Below are 16627 nucleotides of genomic sequence, written 5' to 3' on the forward strand. Positions count from 1 at the left end.
CCACATTTTGTTTATCCATGCACCAGTTGATGGCCCTTTGGATTTGTTCAGTGTGTGGCTGTTATCTATAATGTGCTATGAATAGTCGTATAAATGTCTTTGTATGGATATATGTTTTTATTTCTCTTGGCTAGATTGTTAGGGATCAAATTGCTGGTTGTATGGTAAGTTTGTGTTTAACACTTTAAGAAACTGCAGGTTGTTTTCCAAAGTGGCTATATCATTTTAAATTCCCAGGAACAATGATGAAGTTTCTAGTTTCTCCACACCCTTGTCAACACTGTCTGTCCTTATTATTTTAGCCATCTCAGTGAAGTGTGGTTTTAATTCACATTTTCCTAATGAATATGTCATCTCTCTGTCTTCTCCCCTACTTTGTTTCTTATAGGATCTCAGCCATTAATAATTCTAATGCTCTCTTGTACATGAGGGGTCATTTTTGTCTTGCTTCTCTCAAGATTTCTCTGGCTTTCGACAGTTTAACTTTGATGTGTCTAGATGTTATGTCTCTTTTTATTTATCCTACCTGGGATTCATTGTGCTTCTTGAATGTGTAGATTAATGTTTTTCAATAAATGTGCGGACATTTTGGCCATTATTTATTCAAATATTTTTTCTGGCTCTTTCCATCTCTCCTTTTCTTTGTCCATACACTGGTCCTTTCAATGTGTGTATATTGGAACTCTTGATGGTGTCCCACAGATCTGTGAGTTTCGGTGCATTTCTTTTCAATCTTATTTTTTTTTGTTCTCAGATTGGATAATCTTCATTGATGTACCTTCAAGTTCACTGACTCTTTGTTCTACCATCTCAAATCTGCTGTTGGCTCCTGTAGTCAAGTTTTCATTTCATTTATTGTACTATTCAACTAAAAGATTTCCGTTTGGTTCTTTTTTATATGATTCCCATCTTCTTGTGAATCTCTATTTGTTGAATGTTATTGTCATACTTTAGTTCTTTAAACATGGTTTCCTTTAGTTCTTTGAACGTATTTATAGTGGCTTCATTGGAGATTTTTTTCTTCTAAATCCAGCATCTAGGGACACTTAGAAACAGTTTCTATTGACTGCTTTTTCCCCTGAGTATGGCTCACACTTTCTTGGGATTTTTTTTTTTGGATGTCTTGTAATTTTTTTGTTGAAAACTGGACATTTTAGATAATACATTGTAGCATCTCTGGGTTCTGATTCCTCTACCTCTCCCAGAGTTATTGTTGTTGCCAGTTTGTTTGTTCCTCTTGTGTGTGTGTTTGTTGGTGTTTCTTTGCCTGGAATAAATCTGTGAAAACACCTTCCTCTGCGGGGAGTAGCTCCTGCTGCCTCTGCTCAGTTTGTTTTTAAATTTTGTTTTCATTTTTTCAAGCCTGGATTCCTAGGAGTCACCCCTATCTTGCACAGGCTAATTGCCAGCCAGTGCCTGGGCAGAGACTGTGCTTGCTCACCTCAAACCGACAAAATTTCTGTCCTCTGCCAGTGTATCTGTATGTGGACAAGGAAGAACATTCCAAGTTCAGGCCATGTTCTCACTGGCCCAGTTTGCTTTCTCTTGGGTTCTTCTAGTCTCTGGAATGTGCGTGTGGATAGCCTGTGGGTTGATATGGAGTGTGTAGCTGGCTTGGGCCTCTCTGGCCTCTACTGCACATACATGTCAGCCTTACTGGGCTATATGCATGCTACAACCACACAGTGCCAGTCTGGGGAGCCCACCTCAGGTCAGATGCTGGAGCGGTTGGCTGCTCCTGTTTGCTGAGAGAGACACGTATACCAGCAATGTTACTGGGTATGGGTGTTGCCCAATGGTCCAAATTGGTGCATCCCCTTCAGTGGTGGCGGAGAAGCTGCTAATCCTCATGGTCTGCCCTACCTTGCTGGTAGCTTCATGTTGCTGGCTAGAATGCCACAGATTACCACCCCTCTTACCCTAAATTTAGCAGTTTGCCAACTATAAGTGTTTCTCAGATTATTGTATGCATTTGATCATTTCTGGAATTCTAAAATGGTTATTTTTGTTCATTTTGTCCGGTTTTATAGTTGTTTTTTTGGGGAAAGGATTTGCCAGTTCTTCACTTGGCCATAGCCAGAAGTCCTGCCCTTGCCTTTTTGTTGTCTTTGTTCTGTTTCTCTTCAGAAAATAAAATTTTACATTAGGAAGGGATTAAATTTGACAAATCTTTTACTTTATAATAATATACATATGTTCTTGCTTAAAATGATCCTTTTACTCTGCCAGTTCCAGAAACTCTCTGCATTCCTGTATTCAGTTTGCTAGCATTTGTTAGGTCCTCACATCATGTGTAGGTTCTAAGAGTGGATAAACTTGTGTCACATTAAAAATTCCTTTTAATTTTCATATAACATATAATTATTGCAGACAGTTCTCAGAAAGACCACATATCACTATAATTTCTCTTTTATGTCCTCCTGTTCCTTTGGTTTCACATTAACGATGCATCTTCATTTCCATAAATCTGTCCATATTCATGCAATACTAAGATCTAAATGATTCACTATTAATGATTACTAGGGCAGCCTCTGATTGATTTTGTGATTCTAAAACAGCAGCCGTCAGCTGAGAAGAAATCTCGAAATTGCACAGTTCCCTTTTAACTTCAAGTTCATCTCTCCCTTCCTCTCCTTATTCTTTACCCTAGAGGATCATGGTGAAAGCATGAGGCAGGAAACTGAGGGTAAGAACACTATATCCCGCTGTACTCATTAGGAGAAATTAAAATTAGTCCAACCAAGAAGGACCGTGACTGCTTCTTCCTCACTTACCAAACACTGATCCATGAGCTCCAACATAAGTCCTTAAATCTCTGCATCACCTGACATAGTTCTGTTCTAGTTAGCTTAACCACCCAAAGGAAGTATGGTGTTCATTTGTTGCGTAAATGGTCAGGGATTACTTTCATTTTTACAGAGCTCCTGGCTTTGTATATTCTTCTTGGTGCTGAAGATCATCAGAATCTTGCAGCCTGTATCCTCTAGGCTGAGATTTTGTGGTATCCCACGTGTTTGGAACATATTTGTTTGATAGCTAATGACTATTCAGTTGGAACTACCAAGTCATTACTCTGAGGCCTTAATTAATATCAGTTATTTTTTGGATCTCCACTCATCTGAACTATGTTTAAGGATGTAATATAGATGTGACTGCGTATTCTACCACTTTAATTAGAGTATCTACCATGCACTCATAAAAATGATAATAAGATTGTTTCAGATTAAAAGTAATTAAAGAAACATAAAGACGTGTTTTCCCAGAAAAATATATCAAGCATATTTTGAATGTTTATACTGTGTATTCCTTAGACTTCATGTTAAGTTTCTGTAACAAAGACCCCAAATTGCAGTGGCTCAGACCAGAGGTATTCTTCTCTCCCATATTAAGAATTCATGTTGGTGGGCTATGCTATAGCCCAAGGTCTTCCAAGGACCCGGGTCTTTTCCAAAATGTTGCTTATTCATCTGTGAGTTTGTCCTCATCTTCATGGTTGAAGTTGACTCATTAGCTCTGTGTCCCCATCCCAGCTCATGCATGGAAAGTGGAAAGAAACAAAATCCAGGGCAAGAGGCTTGCCTTATTTCGACATTACCCAGAAATTGTATTTCACATCGACCTGATTTGTTGCAGGTCCACCTCTAGCTGCATGGAAGGCTGACAAATGTAATCTTGGTCTGAACATACATTGACCCAATGAGCAGACTGCTTTATGTCCACTCCTCAGTAGTAAAAATAATATCTGCTTCCTATAGATAGTTTGGATAATACAACATGATGAAAGAATGAAAGAAATTCCACCATTAATTTTACTTTTTGGATATTGATAGTCGCACATTTTTTGTGTGTTTTTTTTCACATACATGTGCAATTTTCCTAATATGCATTGTCATTTTACCATTGCTATATCATTACCTTTGTCCCATGTAATTAATTGACTTTAGAAAAGCTCATTTTAATGGCTAACGCATGGATGCACTCTCATTTATATGAGTATTATATTATCCTGCTGTGAAACCTGTTTCTAGATTTTTACTATTATAAATAAGTTGTTATATGTACTCATATTCTCTGTGTTTCCTAAAGTAAGTTCCTACAAAAGGGATTATTGCCAAATTGGTTTTCAGAAAGTTATGCCAATTATTTACTCCCACCAGCAGTGCATGAGATGACCTATTTAGAATTATTGAGAGAATGTCTTTAACTTTTTGGGTATTTTTTTGATCCGAGAATACATTGTTTTTATTTGCACTGGAGAGGGAAAAAATAGTGTTTTCCTCTGCAACATACAAAAGCCACATGACAAGTGCCTTTCTAGCTAGAAAATAGTTTTAAGATCACTTATTTGATGGTTAAGTGTATAATTTGTTGGTATGTTTATTACCCACAAACAGTTTTTTGAATAGTCTCTGTATGTTATTTGTTTTTCTTCGTCTTTTGGGTTTTTATTGTTTTGCTTTTACACTAACGTAGATGAGTTCTTTGTAGTGAGTATATCAACACTCACCATTGTGTTTGTTGCAATTTTTTAATGTTAGTTTGCTGTGTTTTGGCGCACTTATTAGGAGTTTGTAGTTTTGCATTGTCAAGTGTATCAAACGTTCCTTTCATAGTGTTTTTCATTTCTGTTATGCTTAGAAAGAATGTTCCCGTCCTCTGATCACTTATGATTTAAGATATTAGTGTCTCCTTCTGCACTGTCTTATCTTGTTCCAATGATCTGCCTTGTAATTCCTTAGCATGCTGCCTCATTTTAAATATTTGAGCTGTACAACAAATGTTAATATTTTCTGAGGAAGTCTTCTCATTACTCTTCTTGTTCAATGTTTTTCTACGTCTCATTAAGTAATTTTAAAGATATACTTGATAATTATTTTCAGTTTTTCTCATGGACAGTGATAAACTTCAAATTTTGGTTGACATTATACTATATCTTCATTATAATTTATATTATATTTTTATATAATTATAATAATACAGTTATAAATTATAAATCTTTATAACATTTTATATAAAAATAATAAATTATATTACCAACTAAATTGTAATTACAAATTACAATATTAATTATTATATTTTACTTTGTATTAAATTATATACTATATTAAAATATAACATTTATATTTTATATATAATTCATTTACTTATTACATTTCATATTTATACTCATGTTATATTATCATATTTACATTTACACTTACATGTACTAATGTTATTTTATATTACAATAATTTTTATATTACATTAATTTTCATATTATAATTTCCCATTTTTTAAATATCCATTATTTTCCTTTTTTTGACCCATCTTTCCATTGATTCAAGATTTCTTTTAGATCCATTAGTAAATCTTGTTTCTTTTCATAAAAGTTTCCCATTTTTTGTGAAGATCTTTCTTATCTATTTTGTATTTTCATACTATTGCTAAAATATTCTTTCCTATATATTTTATAACTGTTATTCCTGATATGTATATGGAAATGCTACTAATGCTTTTTTTTAATTGTGTAATTGGCTACCTATTTAAAATCTTGTTCATTTAAAAGTGCGTTTTTGGGTTTCATGAGGTTTCTATATAGAAAATGAGCTGATTTTCAGTAATGATCTTTTCGTCTACTTGGTAATTTTATTGTTTGATTCAAGCCTGGCACCTTGGACACGGCTCCTCACGTGTTCCTTGTGTTCTTCTCCCAGCATGGAGGAGTGTGAGGCTCTTTGCACGAGACTTGCTATAATGGTCAACGGTAGCTTCAGGTGCCTTGGCTCTCCTCAGCACCTTAAGAATAGGTACGTTGCATTCTCTTCTCATTTAAATGTTTGCTGTCAATCAATGGCATGATGCAGTTGTAACTGGAAATGCTTTGGAAACAGCGTGGTCCAGTTGTCTCATGGCACAGGGAAGGAGATGAAGCCCTGAGCAGGGAAGGCGTGTGTGTGCGGTATCAGAGCTAGTGAGCTCTCCCACACACAGAGCCCAGCATTTTCCCAACAACGTTTTACTGTCTTCTTCCCACAGGACGTATACTCCCATTGTAGGGACACGGGAGGGTTGAGAATACATTACAGAGTCAAGATGAAGAAAGGACAAAAAATGCCCTTGTTAATGCAAAATACCTTATGAAAAGGTGGTACCAATGTGTGCCTCATCCAGAGTGCATCACGGTGCCTGTGTCACTATACAGAATGCTGTACTTTTAAAAAGATCTCCATTAATTAAGAGAGTAAAAGAGAGATGTTGCGGTTGCTTTTCATTTTGACTAATGAAGACTAAAGACTTTTGTGAGCACATTAATCCCTTTGATTTCTTCCTGGTTAATTGTCTTTTCAGGTCTTGTTTCCAGTTACCTTATAGAATCTTAATGATTTTGCTATCAACTTCTATGAGTATTTTTATGTCCCAGTATAACTTGTTTTTAAATTCAGTGTTGCCTAAGCTATTTTTAAAATTTTAATTTCCTTTTAACTTGTTGTTTAATCTGTCATTTTTGATATAGAGCAATTTATTAATATATGTTGATTAGTCTCTTTTCATTTTTATTTATTCAGTTTTTTAATGTTAGAATTCACAAGCAGAGATTTGTTAAATAGTCATATACGTTAGGCTGAAATAGTTTTATTTTATGGAGAAAATAGCTATTGAATGCTTGGATTCAGAAGCCATATTGGGGAGTGAACGTCAGTCTTGCAGTGGCTCAGAGTCGGGCTCTGCTGGGACGGTCACCTCATTGCTGCTTGCTGCGCAGGTCAATCACTTGTCAGACAGACCTACTGGAAACTGTTGTCAGTGTGTACTCTGCTCACTTTTAATAAGGATCATCAAAGGAAAAATAATATTTCACACTCCCTAACCTTTATGAATGCTTACATAAAGTGTTATAGCCCATGCCTGATTGTTGGGTGATTTATGTCCGAGTTTATCTGCTTGCCTTTCACGAGGTTTACTAAAGGAGGCTAGAAGAGCCAGCAGGACGAAGCACATAGGAAGAGCTATCCTCTAACTGGTATGATCCGTGTGCTGAACAGTCTCACCCGCTTCTGAGTTCTAGTTCTGATAGTGTGTAATAAGGTGAGGATGGATTCTTAGTGAACAGGAACTATAGAATGAGATTAAGCAAGAAATGGCTTATGGGTTATTCACTGAAACAATGAACTTAATACATTAAAAAAATAATTTGTAAAGTTGGTATTTTCCTATAACAAACAAACTGGATACATTTCCGTAATATTGAGATAAAGAATAAAGGATTCATCATGAAATGGAATCGTGGGCGTCCAAATGCGGGAGTCATCAGCATTGGTGTCTGTTTCCCTCCCTGTGACATGGTGGCCTTGACATGGAGAGAGAAATGGCAGTGGGCTCCTTCCTCCTCCTTTCCATGTCTTTCTTTCATTGAACATTCTCCGTGTGCCGACAGTCCTTAAGCAGTCTTGTTGGGGGCTTGGAGACACACCTGAGACGTACTCTTGGGCTTCCAGCCTTATCTCTAACTTAGTGAGAGATCTTGTACAAGGGCAGATTTCCTCCCAGGTGTCTGATGGCATCGCCACATGATGTGACCTTGAGTGGTGACTCTAGAAGTCCAATTTGGACCCTTTTCATGGTGGGCCCCTAGTGCTGTGTGCTGAGGCACTGCTGGGCTCTCGCAGTGGGGAACACTCAGCAGAGACGGAGGCCTGGTCTGGCTGCTCCTGCCGGCTGATCATGAGACTGCTCTGTCTCAGTCTCCCCAGCTGTAGGATGGTCATTGTGATGACAAAATGAGTGTGAGAGCACTTAGAGGAGGGCCTTGCTCAGACCGTGGTTTAATGTTTGCTGCCATTATTATTGTGCGCAATTTGAGTAGAAGTGACTTTTCGTCCCAGTGTACTACCTGCGCTTTTCAGGATCAAGGAGAGCAAGAAGTGAGCTGGGTCAGCGAGGAGCTTCTACAGTGGTTTGTGAGAGAGAATAAAAGCCAGAACTAAACCAGTGGAAGGAAGTATTAATCAGCAGTGAGTCTGAACAACATTATGCTGAGAGCATCAGGAAAGGTAGCAGCCGAGGAGATGTGTGGAACGGAGAATAAGAGGAGTCAAAGATGATCTTGTGACTTGGGACTGAGAAAATTTGAAAAGAGTGAGGAGAGCATGAGGAAGGGAGAGCAGGGGATGAGGGGGGGATGTGGGAAGACAGTCTGAGGAGACAACTCAGGAGAAAGCCAGGATTTGGAAGAGATGATCCTGAGTTTGCATTAGGACTTGAGTTGAAGGGTTTCCCTGTGGAGATGCAGAAGGTGGGTGGGAAGGGTCCTGGCCTGGCTTGGGAGATGTCTGCCTCAAGGGGGGAGCTGATGCCAGGAGTTGCAGTAGCCCCACAGAGGCGAGACCTAGAGAGCCAAGTGGAAGGCAGGAATGGTTCCTGAGGACCCACAAGGGGCAGGTGCAGCAAGAGCCCAGAGTGAGAGACAGAGGAGGGCAAGAGCCAGGAGAGAGTGAGGGTTTAGCCACCATTTACCTTCTAAATCTCATTGTTGATCTTGACCTTGTCAGCAACTAGAACCCACACAGTTCAGTGTAATTCCTGCAAATTCCACTATGGCAGTGGCTGAGAGCCTCAGCGGACACCAAGGCCCACGCCTGCATGACAGCTCACTGTGCATAGCACTCATTGTCCAGGGTGGGCCGAGAGCGATGTAAGGATGAGAAAAATCAAGAGCCACGCAATGATAAAGAGAAGGAAAGAATGTGGGTGAGATGTAGGGAGAGAGAAATAAAAGGAAAAGAGAAATGGAAGGAGAACACAGTGTGACCCTGCCCAAACCGTGTCCTCTGTGTCCCCATCCTCTGGGACAGGCACAGCCCTGGAGAAATACTCAGGTGACAAATGGTGCCTCCTCCACACCCCAGATCCATCGCCCCTGAGTCTGGAGAGCGAGGCCAGGTCCAGGTCCACCCCTCTTCCTCCGATCTGCTGGTGGCACTGCCTCTCCTTACCACCCTCTGTGGTGGTTTCAGTCGTCCCCCCTACGCACAGTGCCCAGACACTGCTGCCCTGATTCTTTTCCCTCCTCCTGCACTTTTGCCTTCCTTTCCTGGGCCCTAAGCACAGCCCACACATCCTCCCACATCAGAGGAGTTTCCTCCAAAGGACACCAAGTGTCATTCCCCTGCTCCGTTCAGAGCATCAACCCTGACAGCCTGCTGCATGCCCAGACTGCCTCCTCCCTCACCCACTGCTTTAAAATGTAGTGTATTAATGGAAAATGTGAGGCACAGTAAGGCTGACAGATCAGGAGATGATTGCCTTTGAAAAGTTTGTCACTCACAGTTCCTAAGGAGAACGGGCACACCGCGTCGCAGAGGGCCACATGGATGGGTCAGGGTGCAGAGCGGGTGAGGGGAAAATGTGGGCAAGAACCTCTGTTATGGTTTCTGTGGAAGGAACAGGCCAGGCTGAGGACTGGCTGGTGTGAATAATGTCAGCAGGCTCTGGAGGACGGGGTCTCCCTAGCTGTCTGGTCCCAGGCCCTGGGTGATGAGGTCAGGGGGAGAGTGCCTGGGTGTGAGAGGCCCACAGAGGAGGAGGTCGTGGTGTGGGCTTTGGATTTGCTGCTGTGTGTTTGAAAACCATGTTTGTGGCAGGTGGTTTCCTATCTCTAGGAACTGGCTAGCAGACTTTAGCTGGATACTTTGTCATTTAAATAAACTTAGTTTTCTGTTATGGAGAAAATCAGGGAAAACAGATGTTGGGGGACTATCTGCAGTCTCTCATTCTTCTGATTGGATTCTTTCCTCAGTTGAGGGTAGCTTATTAGACTGAATAAGCTGTGCTCTAGGGCTTTCGTTTCAAGAGTGTCATATGATGTGGAATAGATATTCATAAGCTTATGTGTGAGCAGATACTGTGTGTGGATGTGTGTGTGTGCATGTGAGTGTGTGAGGCTGAGTTATCCAAGGAAAGCTGGAGTGGCGTGGCAGCTACCTGGTAGCCAGGAATGGTTAACATTAACCTCTGTGGGTGCTGGTGCTCTGTCCCTGGTAATTTGGGATGCAGTCCCAGATCTTCTGCGTGTCATAACTGGAGTACATCCTGAGAACCTGGGAGCTGCCTTTTCACCTGCAGGCTGTGAGCACATTCATGACCCCCCTGCAGGGAACCTATAACAGCTGCAAATTGCACCTGTTTGCTTTTCCCTCCCTTGGGACTGACTTAAGCAGGAGAGTTAAGAATATTAAAAGCAATTCTCCTAGGGAAAGAAAATAATGCTTCTTAAGCACAGAGGTTACAATTCTAAGGATGCCAGGCCAACTTCTGTAGGGAGATGTGCAAGCAAAACAAAGCTTTAAATAATTTAAGAAAATATTGCATTTCCTTGTGTTGTCCAACATGAGAACTTTAGGACTCGAATAAACTTCAACGGATGCCATCAATGATATGTTATGTAGCCATTTTACTTCGAGTACGAAGAGTAGTCTTTAGGATTTGTTCGTAGATTTTCGTTTAAGATGTGAAAGGAGCTGTAATGATGTTTGAGCTCTCAAGCTATGACGATCTGGGTAGCTGCAAACTAATATAACTTATGTAACACTGCATGCTTCAGTGTGGCAACTTTGATTTAACACTTCTATTAAACATTGCTATAAACATGAAAGCTTAGATTAAGATTACATCACCAAATAATAAACTGGCTCATTTAAACATGAACTAGATAATTCGATAGGTTTACGTCATTTTCACAAATGAGGAAGGCAGTTTGTACATGAGGATGTGTAATGATTTCTGCGACGATGTGGAACTGTGGAATCGTGGGCTACTGAATACAATTTTTCTACATTTTGCTTTGTTTTAAAGCATCATATAATTCAACTGCTTCTACTAGCCACTGAAGTAATTCTCTGTACTAGAAATGGTTCTTTTAAGAGAGAGAAGGTGGCTCCCTTTCCTCTCCTCAGTGTGTGTCCACAACACTGTTATATGCAATGTGTCATCTCCTTGCTTTCACAGTGTTGTGTTGCATGGGCACAATCGGTGTTGCTCTCATGTAATTACCTGGGGGAAGTTTCTGTCTTTCTTTCTTTCTTTTTTTTTTTTTTTTGTGAGGAAGTTTGGCCCTGAGCTAACATCTGCAAATCCTCCTCTTTTTTGCTGAGGAAGACTGGCCCTGGGCTAACATCCGTGCCCATCTTCCTTCACTTTATATGGGACGCCGCCACAGCATGGCTTGCCAAGCGGTGCGTTGGTGCGTGCCCGGGATCTGAACCGGTGAACCCCGGCCACCGCAGCAGAGTGAGCACACTTAACCGCTTGTGCCACCAGGCCGGCCCCTGGGGGAAGTTTCTGATCTGCATGCCCTTCTCACGTTTGGGCAGTTCGAGTGGATGCCTCTGGTCTTGGAGATTCAGATCATGAACCTGGAGCTGTCATCTTACTGAAGGGGGACACCTTGCCTTCCTTTTCTCCTATTTTCTCTTAAGAGCAAACATACTGCTTCTCACCCACAATGAAGATGGAAAATGGAAGTGGTTGAGACAGTTTTATGTGGATTTAAGACTCGCATAGTGATTCCTGGTCATTCACACACGTTTTTTGAGCACCCATCTAATGAGAGACCACAAAGGCGTAGTTCCTTCTCTCACTAAACTCATCGTCTAGTGTCATGCACATGCACACACACATAAAGATAAATGCAACACAGTGTGATAATTGTCCTAAGAGACTGGTGAACAAAAGGCTGTGTGATGCAACTCAAGCTAAGTCAGCAAACGTTATAGAATGTTTACGTAGCGCTGGAGTCTTGGGACTGAGTGGTGAATAAGGCATGACCCCTACCAGAAGTACACTAGACACACACATCAAAAATTATATGAGAGACCAGAAGTGCTATGAGAAGCTTTTAGAGTACACACAGCAGAGGTTGGGAGGAGACAGGGGCATGCTTTATGAGAGATGAGACATTTAAACTATATTTATTCCTAGGCAGCTAATCAACTGTGCATGCATTCGTGGTGATAGGAAGAGACATGGGAGGTTCTAATTCTAGGGTAAAAAAATGGGAGAGGAAAGGGAAGCAACAAGAGGGGAGGAGCAAGAGTAGCCTATTGAATGGCTATTTTTGTTTTCTCGTTGGAAGTTAGATAAGAAACCCGAAGTTGGCTGGTGACAGAACATGTGGAGAAGAAGGCTTTGCAGAAAAAAATAATAGAACTTTTCAAGTGACTGGTCTGGGGCTTAAGGAAAGCAGGAGCCATTGTGATCATTAGGCTGTGGGTTTGGGGGATGGAAAGATAGTGTTGTCATTAGAGAAACGGAGAAGTCAGGCAGGGCTGGAGGGCGAGGAGGATCTGGGTGTGGGGCATGTCCTCTGTGAGCCACTGGTGGCTTTCTGGGCATTTCACGTGAAGGGCTGCTGGTATTCTGCCTCTGGTGCTTTTCGCCAGGGCAGGAGGCAGGAGAAGACACCTCAAGTTGGGAGTGATTCTTGCCTTTTGTTGAGACAAAGGGCTGGAGTAGCAGAGTAGAAATCATCACAGCTCTGCATCAATGTTTATTAACTCTGAGGTCAGGGCTCACGTCCGTGTTGCTGTATCTGTGTAAACATTACTGAACATGGGTCATTTGCCAAATGCCTTCTGTGCATTCTTTCCTTCAATCCTTGCAACATAAATAGATATTTTACCTACTTCACAATAAAAAAACTCAGACCTAAAGAAGTTAGGCATTTGGCCCAAAAGACAGAATTGATTTTGAAAGAAGTAGTTTTCAAACTCAATTTCTTGACTCCTAAGTTTCTTATTCTTTTTATACCACTGCTGTTGTCTCAACTCACTTTACCTATAGCTGACTAGAGAACAGCGCCCTGCCTCGGGTGGCTATCACGGGAACTGCCATGATGACAGCTGCAGGATTCTCTGTTGAATTTACTTGCTGTTGTATCTACTGAGAAAACAGATTCTCTTCTTAAAACATGGGCTGACTCCTCTTGGAAAGCCAGCATGGTTTGATAAGACAGAAGAGATTAGAGTCAGACCCGTTAACACCACCTATAGGACTTTGAAAAAGTTATTTAACATTTCTGAAAGGTTTTTTTTTTCCCTAAAATGAGGACAATCATACATATTTTATAGTATTATGAAAAGAAATGGAGGAATACACCAATTATGTTCCCAGCTGAGGGCTGTGACTTCCTCTTTCCCTGAGATAAATGCATGGCTCATTCCCTCAGTTCTTTCAATTGTCACCCTTCAGAGAGGTCTCCAGTCTCTAGTCTCCCATTCAGAGAAGGATGATAACTCCTGGATGTTAGCTGGCCACATGGCTACCTCAAAGTAAGAATTCATTTCCCAGCTGTCACAACTACTACATGTGGCCAAAGAGATATAATAGAAGACATATTTCCAACTTCAAGGATATGGATTTGTAGAAAGTGGTGTGCACTTTTTCTGCCCCTTCCTTCCTTGTGACTTGAATGCAGATGCAATTGTTAGAGATGAAGCAGCCATCCTGGACCATGAGGCAACCTCAGCAACAGAGGCCTGTGAGCAGAGCAATAAGACAGAATGGGCCAAAGGAATGCCTTATCCGCTCTGAGCTGCCTGACTTCAGATTTTAAACTTGCTAATATCCCTGCTACTTTTGGTTTTCTGTTATTCATGCATGAATCTAAACAGATTAATACTTCCTGTGACATATTAAACACAACATTAATTTGTTTACCTGATTATTTTCAACTTCTTCACAGTGGAATGTAAGCTCTCTGAGGGTGCACCTGTGTTTTGTTTACATCCATATCCTTAACATTTGAGACAGTACCAGGTAATGACACAGGCTCAAGGTATTTGTTGTACAGATAAATCAATGAATGCGTGAATGAATATAAAGTCCCTGCCACATGGTAGCCTTTACTAAATAATAGTTCCATCCAGGTTGCTGTGACTGGACTTTAAAAGAGGAATCAGATGAGTCTGTGGAAGCATCCAGGCTCTGTCTTCCTTAATGAACAACTACTACTAATAACAATAATTAACCCCTTTGATAAAGACTTTTATTCAGATCCCATTGATCTCTAGACACTTTCTCTCAAAACAGTCTGCATTATTCACTGTGAGTTTGCTGCGTTTAGAAACAGGGCTCTGTCTGTGCTCAGCGTCTGCATTAGCAGAAACTATCAGGTGTATTATTCAGGCCTAATTGCTGCCATGGCCTTGGTGGTGTTTTCCTGTCACCTCTGCTGGAGAGCCAGAGTCAGCACTGGTGCACACTGGCCTGCCAGGAATTAACATGCAGTGCACACAGCGAAAATGTGCCATTTGAAAACTCACCTCTACACTATGGAGTTATGAATTCTGATTGTAAATACAGCCTAAGCACAAGAAAACACAGCCTAACCAAGGAAATGGATTTCTGTTGGGTCAGAACGGTATTTCAAGTTTAAAATTATTCAAGATTGGGATTTGGGAGAAGGTTCATTTACTCTGGGTTCAGTTAGCCTAAAATTTATGTGTTTGTGTGTATGTGTGTAGTATGTGTATGTGTGTATATCTGTGGGGTGTGCGTGTGTGTCGTTTATCTCTGTGTGTGTGTGGTGTATGTGTTTGCCTGTGTACATATGTGGTGTATCTGTGTGTGTGTGTGTGTGTGTATTCAAAGAAAATGCATTAAAACACTCAACATATCTTTGTTTCACAGTTTAGAAGCATTTTACAAATTTAATTTTTGGCTCCATTTTATCAAAAGCATAAAAGAACCCTCTACATCAGTTAGATTTTGTTACAGAAAGCAACAAAACAAAGTTCATAAAAACCCAGTGGCTTATACAATTATCATTCATCCTCATGAATCTGCAGGTTGTCTGGAGATGGGCTGGCCCCGGGTGGGCCTTGACTGGGCTGGATCTGCTCCATCTGTCTCTCATCCTCCTCCTGGGATCAGTGCCTGAGTGGTGGGGATACAAGAACAGAAGGCCAAACTGCATAAGTATGATTCAAGCCTGGGCTCACATCACACCTGCCAATGTCCCTTTAGCCAAACCAAGTCACATGACTAAAGAAAAAGTGTAGGAAGGTAGCACCCCCCATTAGTCAAGGAACGCGGCGAGGTTACATGGCAGCGGTGTGGATGGAGGAAGGCCCAAAGAACTGGAGCCCTATTTACCATCTGCTACCATCCCCAAACATTTTGTAACTCTTTTTTTTTAAACCACGGCCATCCTCTCTCTTTGCTTTTTAACAACGTTACTGATATATACTTCATATATCATACACCTATTCAAAGTGTATAATTCAGTACTTTTTAGCCTATTCACAATTATGTGCAACCTTCTCCACGGTTAATTTTAGAACATTTTGATCATCTCAAAAGGAAACTCTAACCTTTTAGCTATCCCTCTTCTATTCACCCCTGCCCTAAGCCCCGAGTAATCTATTTTCTGTCTCTATAAATTTGTCTATTATTAACATGTAAGTGGAATTATATAATATGTGTTTTTTTGTGACTGGCAGCTTTCACTTAGCGTAATATTTTAAGATCAATCTGTGTTATCAGTACTTCATTTCATTTTATGGCCAAATAATGTACACGCTTTGTTTATCCATTGTTAATGGGCATTGGAGCTGTTTCCGCTTTTTAGCTATTATGCATTATATTGCTTATTGTTTACAACAATCACTATGAGTTTTTGTGTGGCCATATCTTTTTGTTTCTTTGGGCATATATCTTGGAGCAAAATTGCTGGGTCATGTAGTAACTCTATGCTTAACCATTTAAGGAAGTGTCAGACTGTTTTCCAAATTGGCTACACCATTTTACATTCCTATTAGCAGTGAATGAAGATTTCAATTTCTCTATATCCTTGTCATTACCTTTTATTATCTGAATTTTCTTTTAGCCATCCCAGTGAGTGTGAAGGAGCATCTCATTGTGATTTTGGTTTGCATTACCCTGATGACTATGTCGAACATATTTCTACGTACTTATTGCCCATTTGTATATCTTCTTTGGACAAATGTCCATTTACCTCCTTTGCCCATTTTAAAAATTTGTCTTTTATTATTGAACTGAAAGAGTTACATATTCTAGATATAAGTCCCTTAGTAGATATATGATTTGCAAATATTGTCTCCCGTTATATGATTTGCCTTTCTGCTTTCTTGATAGCCTCCTTAGAAGCACAACTGTTTTTAATTTTGTTAAAGCCCAATTTATCTATTTTTTTTCTTTTGTTCCTCAAGCTTTTGGTGTCATATCTAAGAATCCACTGTGAAATCAGAGACAGTGAAGATTTACCACTATGTATGATTCTAAGAGTTTTATATTTTTAGCAGTTACATTTAGGTATTTGATGCATTTTGAGTAAACTTTTGTATTCATTCTTCTGCACATGCTGTCCAGTTCCCCCAGCGCCATTTGTTGAACAGATTATTCTTTCCATTGAATGATCCTGGCAACCTTGTCAAAAACCAGTTGACTGTAGACTCACAGGTTTATTTCTAGACTCTTAATTCTATTTCATTGATCTGTAAATCTGTCCTGATACTGGTACCACACTGTCTTGATTACTGTTGCTTTGTAGTAAGTTTTGAAATTAGGAAGTGTTAGTCCTCCAATTTCGTTCCTCTTTTTCAAGATTGTTTTGGCTAGTCTAGATCCATTG

The 16627-nt window shown here is 40.3% G+C and overlaps 1 protein-coding gene across 1 annotated transcript in view; it reads left to right on the forward strand.

The window, feature by feature from the left end:
• ABCA13 (ATP binding cassette subfamily A member 13) overlaps nucleotides 1–16627 on the forward strand; it is a 448014-nt gene that overhangs the window by 418081 nt on the left and 13306 nt on the right. Inside the window, exon 60 of the mRNA XM_058534839.1 lies at nucleotides 5694–5786. Coding sequence (XP_058390822.1) covers nucleotides 5694–5786 — 93 coding nt within the window. The remainder of the gene's footprint in view (nucleotides 1–5693; nucleotides 5787–16627) is intronic.

This window comes from Diceros bicornis, chromosome 41 (genome assembly GCF_020826845.1).
Source record: "Diceros bicornis minor isolate mBicDic1 chromosome 41, mDicBic1.mat.cur, whole genome shotgun sequence".
Lineage (NCBI taxonomy): Eukaryota > Metazoa > Chordata > Mammalia > Perissodactyla > Rhinocerotidae > Diceros > Diceros bicornis.